A 12,215-nucleotide genomic window follows, 5' to 3' on the forward strand; every position below is an offset into this window, starting at 1 on the left:
AAATGACATTGTAATTTTTGCAAACCATCAGGTATCACTCACTGATCAACTTCTAAAAACATGTTGGTACTGTTGGCCAAATATGCATCGTACGTTGTCGTTTTTGTTAGTCAAACTTGAGAGCTCCCTCTAATATATAATCATAGCTTCTAATTTTACAAAGCAAAATAAGTGGATGATTGAGATTTAATTTTCAAAAGCCACTCAGGAAAAAAGAAGTTCTAGCACAAAGCAACCAACTGGTCTCTGGCCGGCAACAACCTTCAGGCAGTGTTGGTGCCTGTGGCAGCGCCTCATGAGTTTCAGTTGGAGCTAAGAGTCAAGATGCGGGCGGGTTCATCTGACGAGCCGAGTTGCTGGGGTTGAGACAATGAAGTCGATAACCCGCAAGTGCCTAGAGTTCTCCACTAATTTTGTTAAGAGCTCGTGAGTAGAACTTAAACCAGCTTGTAATAAGTGAAGGGTTGCCCAAGAACTCTTATACCACTTTCAGATTCTCCATCCTTCTGATGTTAGACCATTTAGTCCTTACAAATTTAGGGACACCGCAACCCATTATCATTGGAATATGACCACCATCTTCCTTGTTGTACAAGGCATCCACTTTAAATAATTGATTGCTACTGTACTTATCAACTTCCATTCTCTTCACTCACTTACGTACTTCTCGTGTCTTGTTAACTAAGTAATCAAAATTAGAGAACCATTCCAAAGCATTAAAGTGAGAGAGAAGGAACTCGAACGGATAAGAGTGCGAAAATCCCAACTAGTCTCCTCCGAGACCAAAATGGGTGGATAACGTCACTCTCAGTTGTCCTCTTTTTTATTAAAAAAAGAAAGAGAAGGAACTCAAATGGACAAAATGCGAGTGTAAAAAATTAATGCTTTAGAATATGAATTTCGGTTCTACGATTGGGTGTGGGATTATGAATCTAGGGTTTTTAGAACAAAAACCTACTGCTTGTATCTTCTTCAAAAATCAAAAGGCAAGGAAAGGAGTACATAAGGAAATTTTACCACACATCAAATATTGTAATATACTGTAGATTGCGTATCATCAAAAATGGAAACTTATTAATTAGAAACATCAAATATTATTTCTATATAATCATTATCTTCTTTCTTCATCGACGACCTCTATACCCTTAACAAGTAAAATCTTAATTATAAACAGATTCATAAAAAAAAAAAAAAAAAAAAAAAAAAAGGTACAGCACCAGAAGCCCATGCATGCAAAAATGAAGCCACCAACTCCTATTGTACGGAAGTGTCGCGTCTCCCATCACCTCTTTACAGTGTTCGCTTTGCTTCTCTTTGCCGTCTTTTTCTTCGGCGAGGATTTGACGTGCATTTTCGACGTAGATCTTCAACTCGGCCCCACTGCCGTCCGAATTATGGGGTTAGAGACGAAGAGGGAGGAGCTGCCGCCGTTCACCATCGGTAAGAACGAGGAAGGGTGCGACGTGTTCAGCGGGAGGTGGATTTTTTGACGAGTTGACTCGGTCGCTTTACGAGGAATCGGAGTGCCCGTACATTCAGCCGCAGCTGACTTGCCATGAACACGGGCGACCCGACAAAGTACCAGAAATGGCGTTGGCAGACCCACGGCTGCGATCTTCCCAGGTCAGTGGCTCAGTCTCTATAAAAAAAGTCGTTTTAATCGGCGTTATTTGGGAAAGTTGAGCCGGTTTTTCGCTTTACTAAAGCATCGTACGACGGGAACTCTCCCAGTTCTCTCGATCCCTACTTACAATCTCGTCACCGAGAAACAAAACGGTTTGGAAGGACAATTGTAATCTCATACAACATATTTTTTTATCCTTCTTTAAGATACAAGTACACAGTTCCTGCGATATATTTGAGTCCTAAATTGGGGGAAACAAGGACCTCCCCATCAAGAACACTTAATTTTCGCCTCCTAGAACTGAAACAATGACGCATTTTTTGCATTCTTGATGAGCTTTTGTGGTGTAGTGTGGGGATATTAACGAAGGGGCAAGTAATTTGAGCCAAACTACACGACCAACATTAACAATTTTGTATCGAAAGCTTGTATATACATCTAAGTTGAATGCGAGACATCCCATACTAGTCATTAACCCAATTTTACAATCGATTAAAATCCCAATATTCGAAAAGAACATTGCATTGGAGGTAAAACTCGCAAATTTCTCGTTTTCTCCAATTTTTACTAGGAACTTAAGCGAAATGATTCCCACTTTTTTTTTCTTTTGTTTATTCAATTCAAAAAATAAAAATATATAAAAATAAAAATAAGTGCGTAGAAATCAAATCTTATTAGTAGTTACATAGTCTTATTTTCTTTGTAATATGTGGGTCAACTGCCCAATCCGTTGTGAGCCTATAAAGTTGTAGACCTTACAAAATACCCACAAATGTTTGGACCCTAACCGTATGCTTTTGTCACTTAAGAGCTAATAATGTAAGATGTGAGTGTCAAGGAGAATGACTTCTAGTTCTCGTTAAACTTGTACCTTAGTTTTAAGTTATCAAGTTGAGAAGATTTCGGACTTAATTGGCTGGGATTGAGAGTCCTAACAAACATGCAAATTAATCAGATAACCTTATCATGTTTTGACAAGAGTTCATAATGGAATAGGACTGTATTGAACCCTAATCAATGTAGCAATCCGGGTATCAGTTGATAGGCCTGATACCTAGGATGGTTGGCTATATATTGGGACGTCCCTACACTCACAGCGCCATCCTTTTCCTGAGCAAACCCTATTCTAGCTGGATATAGCTGCTGAGTGTAGAAGACTCCCGATATCCCTTGCGCTGATGTCGAGCACTTCTCCAGGTAAGTTATTCATTGTATTTACGTATGCATGTCATCGTGTATATGTGGTTCTATGCATGCAGTGTTTAAAACTCCAACAAATAAACCATAATTTATGTTTCTTGATGTTGGATTATTGATTGTAACATGTACAATACCCTTGTGGCAACATATTCCTGCAGCTTCAACGCCACTCTGATGCTCGAGACACTACGAGGGTGGAGGATGATGTTCGTCGGAGATTCTCTAAACCGGGGTCAATTTGCTTCCATGATTTGCCTTCTCCGCTCAGTTATCCCCAGTTATGCTAAAGCTATGGAATCCTTCGAATCAGACTCACGAACTGTTTTCATAGCCAAGGTGATCAAGTGTTTCATTATTTTGTTTCATACCAAATGAACAAAGTTGTTCCTGTTTTACTGAATTATTTTGTTGCATGATGTAAAATATAACTTATATTCAAGTGGTTTCACTTTTAATTGCATGTGATAAAACCGCACACCAACTAGCTAACATGTAGCGAAATTGGGTGATATTAGCTCAGAGTGCCGGAGCCGCAAAACAAGCGCTTTCCACCCGCGCAAGGTCGTTGTTGGTAGGAACAATATCTGTGCTTGACCCATTAATAGTGGACCGCTGAGCACCTTCTGTGAAATCTTTGACATTATTATTTTCCAAGTTTTTTCAGGAATACAATGCCACAATTGAGTTCTATTGGGCACCATTTCTTCTTGAATCAAACTCAGATAATGCCGTGGTGCATAGGGTATCTGAAAAGATTGTAAGGAAAGGATCCATCAATAAGCATGGAAAACATTGGGAGGGTGTTGACATATTGGTGTTTAACACCTACCTCTGGTGGATGACTGCACGCTTCAAGTTTAAAATCTTGTACACACATCAATATCTCTCCTTAATTTTCACAAATTATGCATATTAATTATTTGTTTAAGTAGTTTACCTTTTCTTCCTGCATTGCTTAATTATATGTCTAATTGCTTAAGCTTTTAATTTGCAGATTAGGGTCCTTTGATGATGAGGTGAAAAATGTCGTGGAGATGCCAACCATGGAAGCATATCGTATGGCGATGAAAAGTTTGGTAAGATGGGTGCAGATGAACATGGATCCCGGGAAGACGAGGGGCTTTTTCACTAGTATGTCACCTGTTCATGGAAAGTGAGTTCTTTTCTATCACCATCCATTTACTAATGCACGCAGAGTTTTTTTGCGTACAAATAGAATAGGAAATGATTCTGCATTTTTTTTTCTTTCTGCATTCTTGGTAAAGTAACATTTGCATAAACTTTTTATATACTAGCAAGGGCGAAGTTAGAAAGTTAGCGCAGCGGGAACACAACTAAGTAATGCGGGATGCAACACCATTCTCATTGCATCCTAACAATAGCGTGTTAGAGTGTAATACCATCATTTTCTTGTCTATAAGCCTTTAATATTTCATATAGGTTGCGAATTAACGTCTCATTTACCCTCAAAAGTTAAATTACACTATTTTTTATTTATTTATCAAAAACTACCAATTTATCCTCCAAAGTTAACTCCATACACTATTTCTTTATGAAAAACTACCAATTTACCCTCCAATGTGTATCAAATGCAAGTAATGTGGCTTAAATTGATGAAAAATTGAATATAGTAGTTTCTAATATAATATTAGGGATATAAGTGGCAGATTTTTATAATTCAATGACTGATTTTTCTTTAAAAAAATAGTTTAGAGACCTAATTTTCACTGAAGTGATAATTCGGGAACTAAATTGGCAGTTCACCTTATAAAGATAATGTAGACACAACAATAATTAAATGCAAAATTTTCAGTTTTTCCTATAAAACATGTCCAGTACTGTATTTGATTTTAGATACGAATTAGAAAGGGATGAGTGGTTGTCAAGTTGAGTTGCTAAGATATATAAATTATCAGTCATGATGTTTCCTGTCACCTAATTCCTATCAAGATACCAGATAATTCAAATAAGGGCCTGTTGGGATGGTGGGATTCCAAATCTAGGGATTTAGATAACATTGTAAAGATATAATATACATGCCAAGACTAACAATTGAAAAGAAAGAAAAAAACTGAACTTCAAATGTTTCTTTGCATGTAGTTATCTCAAATGCATGCAATCCGATGCTTTCTAACTTCTATAGCAAATTTAGTCTCGTTGTTAAAACCATATCATTTTTTTTTTTCAAATTCCCCCGTTCGAATGAAGTCTTAACAGTTTGACAGAAACTTGACATAAATTAAATGACAGAAACATATTTGCGAGGAGCACAGACTGGGGAGGAGACCGAGGAGGCAGCTACTACAATCAAACTACTTTGAGTGAAGATCCTAACTACAAGGGTTCAGATTCTACGAATGACATAATGCAGATCATAGGAGAGGTGTTCAATAAATCAAAGGTGCCCATTACCTTTCTCAACATCACCCAACTCTCAAGCTATCGGAAAGATGCACACATCAATCTACAAGAAGCAGTGGAGCCGGCTGTCCCCAGAACAATTAGCAAACCCTATTAGCTATGCCGACTGTGTGCATTGGTGCTTGCCTGGCCTTCAAGATACTTGGAATGAGCTTCTATTTGCCAAACTTTTCTATCCTTTGACTTAGTAAAAAATGCTCATGCGGGTGATATTAGATTATACTTCCGAAAAATATAGTAAACAATTAAATTGATCAGTTTAACATTTGAGATTATCTTCAACATTCTTTAATTTAACCAATTTCCCATAAAAATATATTTGTGAAGCATTACATATATATAAAGCTGATGAAATAATACAAATCGTGCACTCTAATCACCAAAAGTAGTACTCATCAAAATAAAAGATTAAAGAGTACTTTGGGACCCGAAATCTTTGCTTAGTGGAAAACACCACATAATTTAAGGGACAATTTAAACATCAATTGCTTTGATAATGTTCTTGCATAATTAGTGGAAAAGTCTCCAAAAATTGAGGAAGGACAAGCAGAAAGCCATTCATTTATATACGCATGCACATAAAAATTCGATCTTGTAATTCAGATCGTCACTAGCTATGTTATATATTACTCGGATAAATTTTCTAAACCCTAAGACAAATTTCAGCATAGACATACAAACACACTTTCTTCTGTACCTTTAATAGTGTATATATGTGTACGTTCAATATATAGCTATTGACTAAAATGGAAATTGAGGACCACCTACAAGCTAGAAAATTATAAAGTTTGTGGACCGTCGTAAGCTGTTTTTTATATTTATCGAAATGGAACATTCGGATATGAGATCTCTAAACTTCTGAGTTGATATTGTTTACAGTTTTTGGACTGGTCTTACATTGATCATGGAAATTAAACTTGCTATATTTATATAGCGGTCTTTTGGACCTTTAGACAATGGTTGGTTGAAGGAAATTTCAACCAAAATATTAGAGTTTTGGTTGACCGTGTCAAATTAGTCATGGGGCACGCATGCACTTACGTGATGAGAAATTTTTTAATGTGATTGGAATACGAGTGGTATTTCAAGTGTTTTTATATAAGTGATGAAAATTTTTAATATTTAAGTTATTAATTTTTTAACACACATATCACATCATTTATATATTGACACGTAATGTACCATTTTGTATTTCGATCTTCCCGAAAAATCTCTCGTAAGTGATGAGGTAATGGTGGCTTTGATTTTGTAAACAAGATGGAGCATTAATTGCCTCCTTGCCAACTTGCTAATCAACTTGCAGCCAGCTAATGGAGATTATATATCTCTTCCAACAAACAACGTATGTAGGGTAGAATTTATATAATAAAAGGGAGGCAAAACTTGCAACTTACTTTTGCTTCCCAAACCAACTTGATCGTTGTTTAAGTCAAGTTGCAATCCAATGCACCGAATATTGATTCCTCAACATCGCCAATTACCACTTTAGCACAACATGATACGATATTCAAAAGCTCCGTGCCTGTGCTTCTATGTAAAAATACAAGATCGAAGACGATAAAACATAACACGTCAGATTTGAAATGAATTAGTAGTACGTCTTACTTAAAAATAAACAATGCCAACTAGATCCTCAAGCTATGGTAAGAAACGGAAAGCAGGTATATTTTTTATTAAAAAAAATGACATACATAATGAAATCATATTCGTTCAAAAAAAAATAAATGAAATCATATATTTTTTATAATCAGATCATATGTACCTTGAGTAATGTTAGGGTGGTCAAATTTGTAGACTAAATTGGAAAACTAAATTATGCGTTACCAATATGAAATAAGCATGTTAATTAATACTTAAGTAAAATTCAATTATCAACTTCTATGTCTTTTAATTTACAAATTTAATCTTCCTAGCATTATCCGTGCACATCTTTAGGGACGTCAGGAGCATAGGATCAGAGGGCACATGCTTCCTCACCTTTTTTTGTCTTTTAAAAAAATCTTATATTGACTTTCTTAAATAGTTGCAAAATCAATTTTAGTTCTTGAGTGCCCCTCCCCATATATTTTTTACCCTTCTCATTCAATCACGTCTAAAAACCCTATGGGATTTAATATGAATGAGTATTAACTTATAAATACAACAAGTAAAGAAAGAAGGGTTTTTTTTTAATTTTTTATTATCAAGTTTTAGAAGTTAGCTTGATTTATTTATAAAAAAAAAAAAAGACTGTTTTTTCAAGGTGCTATCTTCTTAGTCCAATTTCTAAATTTTCCATTTCCTTTATATAAAAAAAACCTTTTCATTGTTTTTTTTTTATCAATTTAACAAGTAATTGATGCATGTAAATTTTTTTTGGTAGGTAATGCATGTACATATGCACACCATATCTATTTATAGGGTCTGGAGTATGGCACACTTGGGTACTTAAAGTCGTTAGATCCATTACTTTGTTGAGGGATCTAAGTGACGGAGTATGTGTATGGTAGAACAATTACTATTTAAGTATTTTGATAAGAGAAATAACTATAATAAACATATTTTGATATTTCATAGTAGGAAATGATTCATGTTTATTATGTCGTTATTATATTATCATTGTGTTGTCGTTATGTTATTATTGTGTCATCGTTATTAAAAAATAATCATGTAGGCAAACCAAAATGTCGAAATATGTTTATTAAAGTTATTTTGATTTTTTATATGACCATTGGGAATTTTACTATATTACTATTTTCTGAAGTAATGTTTTCTCACATGTATAATATTGTTTGTTAAAAGAATTTCAGGATTGATTTCATAATATGTACCATATATATAACATGCTAGTATCAATAAAATAAAGAGTAGTGCTATACTTACTATCTAGTTGTATCATCACTTGTATCATCTTTCTAATATAAAGGAATCTCGTTAACTCATGTGGTTTCCATCTCTATTTAAGAAATAACACAAGTTGTGGTACAACTAGATAGTAAAAATAACATTTTTGATAACATAATTGGTCTTTCGAGCCTTTGATTCTCCTCTTGCAAGGTCCGACGTACTCACTTTCTGGATTGCACTGTTTCTTCTTATCTATTATGTTCAGTAAGTAAAACTGTAACAAAAAATCGTGTTCTTTATAACAATTGGTCATGGTCACCCCCATGCATCAAGATTCTTATAGAAGCTACATTGTAATTCATTAACTTTAACCTTGTTCTGCTTGTACTTACAGTACTATCTGTCTCTGCACATCGGTGCCAGTGCAATATTGTTGCGAATCTTCACACTTTACAGCAGTTATCTCATCGGCATTGCGGATATATATGACATATGAGAAGAAGGATTAGTCAATTTCTTAGCCAACTTTCATTTTTTAATAATAGTGTACAGTACTAGCTTACGGAAAGAAACGCATCCGAAGCTCATTAGCTGTATAGAGAGAGATCATATACTCTTTCTTTTAACAAAAAATCCTTCGGCTGTTTGAAGAGATTTTATTGAAAAAACCTGTTTGATGTTTCAAGTGGATTCGAAATAGAGAGATCATATATTAGTTATATATACATATAATTCAGAAATATGCATACTATATTATTATTATCTGGGATCAATCTGCTATAGTTGTTTCCATTTTATCGGAATTAGCTGAAGGGAGAACCTCAATGGAACCAGGGTTAGTCCTCAAGTTCCACATTTACCCTATAACATACATTTATAAGACTTCATATATATAATACAATACATACATTTTAAAGACTTTATATATAATACAATATAGAGAAACAGTAAGAGTAAACATTGAAGAAACAAACAATGGACAAAGTCGTAGAAAAGTTCTAATTAATTTTGTTAACATAGTCTTTTAATATAAATAATATAATCTCATTCTACACTCCTCACAAGTGTACTTTTCTTTCCAAATATAGAAAGTTTGAAGTATAGAATGAGATTTTTGGAATGCTAATAACAATTCCCTATATATATATATATATATATATATATATATAGATGAATCTTTTAAGGGAAGGGATCTCCATTTTTTTTTATAAAAATGGGGATTAATTGTGGGGTCCACACCTTATCAAACTTTAACAATCTGAACCGTTTATTTTCAAGTTGTACCTCATGGATCATCATTGCAAAATATTAGCCAAATTAGAAATATTTAAGACATCTAATTGTGTTCAAAGAATTGAACGAACACTTTATTATATAAGAAACAATGCAATTTGATCTTGATAATTAAATAGGCAAATGGTTTCGAATTAAATTGAATTTTTGCAAGAATGATCTATGAATCAAGACTTACGAAATAGACAATTCAGATCGTTAAAATTCGATGTGGAGTGAGCCCCACACTTAATTCTCTTTTTTTTTTTTCAAAAAAAATAGAGATCCCTTTGCATAAAGGGTCTATATATATAACTTACATTTTTTTTAGTACATTGATATTTTTACACTAAGGGGAGGGGGAGTTCGGCAAAGTCACACAATGGGCAGCCTAATTTAGTATCGAATTCGTCATCCACGAAATTCGAACCTAAGACCTCTCGTGTCCAAGTGAAAAGGAATACCATCAAACCGTAGTATTGAGTGGAATATATAGAACTTACATAAGCAAACTATTTCTCATTTAAAGAAATGAAAAAACAAAACACAAAGGAAACAAGAGAAATTAGAAGGATGAATGCACCGTGAAATTGGACATAGTTTATGAAATAATAAGATGATATTTCAAACATAAGAGGCCTTTAAGGGAAGGGATTCCTATTTTTTTTTTTTTTTTTTTTAAATAGGGATTAGTTGCGGGGTCCAAACCAAATGGAATTTTAATAATCCGAACAATCTATTTTTTAAGTTGCACCACATAGATCATCTTTGCAAAATATTAGCCAAATCAGAAATATTTAAGACATTTAATTGGGTAACGAATACTTTGTTATATAAGAAATAATGAAATTTTATCTTGATAATTAAATAGGCAAATGATTTCCGATTGAATTGAATTTTTACAAGAATAATCTATGAATCGAGACTTACAAAATAGATGATTCGAATTGTTAAAATTTAATGTGGAGTGAGTCCCACACCTATCCCTATTTTTTCAAAAAAAAAAATGAAAACCCCTTTGCATAAAGTGCCTATTCAAACATAATAATGTTATGTAGATCGATTGAACAATCTGAGATCACATGGTAAAGGAAATTAAAGAGGTAATTTATAACATGCATTAATATACACAATATCATACAACAAGCTTTGACCATTTTTCAACCAGCTGCAGAGATCGAGCCTTAAAGAAAGGAAAAAAAAGAATCATGAAACGTGAAAAATTTCATGAGGGTTTCTTGGTGGTGGGCTTATTGGCCATACTCTCCGCGATCTGAGCCAACGACTGCAAGTTGCAACGCACAATTGTGTCCACAAACACGCACGTCTCCTCTTTCGTGTTCCCCGGCGGTACGTCCACCACGTACGACTCGACAACGACGGTCCCCACTCCGTTGGGCGAGTCGTGCAGTGTGGTAACGGACCGGTAGTTCGTCAGCCGATGGTCCCCGCCCACCACGCTGAAGCTGATCACGTGCCGCTCATCGTCCAGAATCTCAAGGCGCTCCGTGCTGGACCCCGCTGGTAGTCCCGACACCACGTGGACCTCCCGGAGCGTGCCCACGTCGCCGTTTCCGTCGATGACGTGGCAGCTCTTGAGGAAGTGCTTGTATGCTTGCGGGTTGTCGAAGCGCCGCACGACGGACCAGACAGTCGGGACGGGTGCCTCGATGGATTGCACGACGGAAGAACAGCACTGGTTGGGAGCCATCACGAGGGAGTGGTGGCGTGTGAGGTCGACTGAGGCGGCGACTGGCTGGGATTGGAATTGTTTGTGGTGGATTGTGTTTGTGGGGTGGTGATAATTAGGAGGGTTGATTGGTCTTTGAAATTGGATTGGTGAAGGCATTTGCTTTTGGTGTTGTGTTTCTCTCTATGTATTTGTTGACAAGGGGCTGGGTTCAAAGTTTAGATATGATCATTATATATTATGGGCAGAGAGATGGGGGGGGGGCATAGGGAGGGAGGGAGAGAGAGAGAGAGGGTATTAGTTGTTTAAGCTGGCGATGAGTTCCACTTGGATTATTTTTTGCTGTTTCCTCGGACAAAAAGAGATAAGAGTGAGAGAGAAATTTTTATGAATACTGCGAACAAGTTACGTTTTGTACTATTTTACATGTTATAATTGATATATTTTACTACTTTGATTGATAACATAATTTGTATGTCTTATTACTTCAATCGAAGATATAATTGATATGCTCTATTATTTTGATGGTAGACTAAAAAATAACATATTAACACGGTAATTTGGGTGAAATAATATTAACATGAGTTACATGACACGATCATGTTCTAAATGTATGGAAGAGACAGAAATAGGGATTGGGGTTGGAGGGAGTGATGATGTTGATCACAAACATTACGCCGGCCTCGCAAGTGGATGCTCAACTTGCAACTATTTTCTTTGGACTTGGTTTATTTATTTATCCATTTTCTTGATTTCCAACTACAACTTTTGCCACTTGTTTTTTTTATATAACTAATTTCTTGTTCTTTTTCTTTATTCTAAACATTTTTTAAATTTGCTTGTTGATTCTTCTGTATTCAACCTTGCACTTTTCTGTTAAACTTTTATTAGGTGATCCAATTACCCCACCCCCACACAATGGCCTCTTTAATTTAATTTATATATATACATGTATATATATATATATATATATTTTTCTATGTAAAATAGGGTTTATAAACTCTTCTAAAACGAGTGCCTATCAACCGTTAGAAAAGATGATTCAAGCATATTGTATCGTGCATGCCGAATTTTATATGCTTCCATTTTTTTTTTTATCTTAGCTATTTCTTCATCCAATGCAATTTAGTCTTTTCATACAATATTATTAGGAGTCAAACTTAGAAACTTAATTTCTTAAAC

General features: G+C 35.1%; 1 protein-coding gene and 1 pseudogene across 1 annotated transcript; one reads left to right on the plus strand and one right to left on the minus strand.

The window, feature by feature from the left end:
• Nucleotides 1-209: 209 nt before the first annotated feature.
• On the plus strand, nucleotides 210-5,433 carry LOC103937584 (annotated as a pseudogene).
• Nucleotides 5,434-10,429: 4,996 nt separating this feature from the next.
• Nucleotides 10,430-11,296, minus strand: LOC103937211 (abscisic acid receptor PYL4-like). The gene has a single exon (XM_009347134.3). It carries the CDS (start codon nucleotides 11,190-11,192, stop codon nucleotides 10,569-10,571), a length of 624 nt encoding a protein of 207 aa, XP_009345409.1. The 5' UTR covers nucleotides 11,193-11,296; the 3' UTR covers nucleotides 10,430-10,568.
• Nucleotides 11,297-12,215: the final 919 nt, after the last annotated feature.

The sequence above is a fragment of a genome, unplaced genomic scaffold, assembly GCF_019419815.1.
Source record: "Pyrus x bretschneideri cultivar Hongxiangsu unplaced genomic scaffold, Pyrus_bretschneideri_v1 Contig32, whole genome shotgun sequence".
Lineage (NCBI taxonomy): Eukaryota > Viridiplantae > Streptophyta > Magnoliopsida > Rosales > Rosaceae > Pyrus > Pyrus x bretschneideri.

What these genes read in the sequence shown, in the direction of transcription:
- LOC103937211 (XM_009347134.3), bottom strand. Translation starts at nt 11,192, where the DNA reads ATGCCTTCACCAATCCAATTTCAAAGACCAATCAACCCTCCTAATTAT.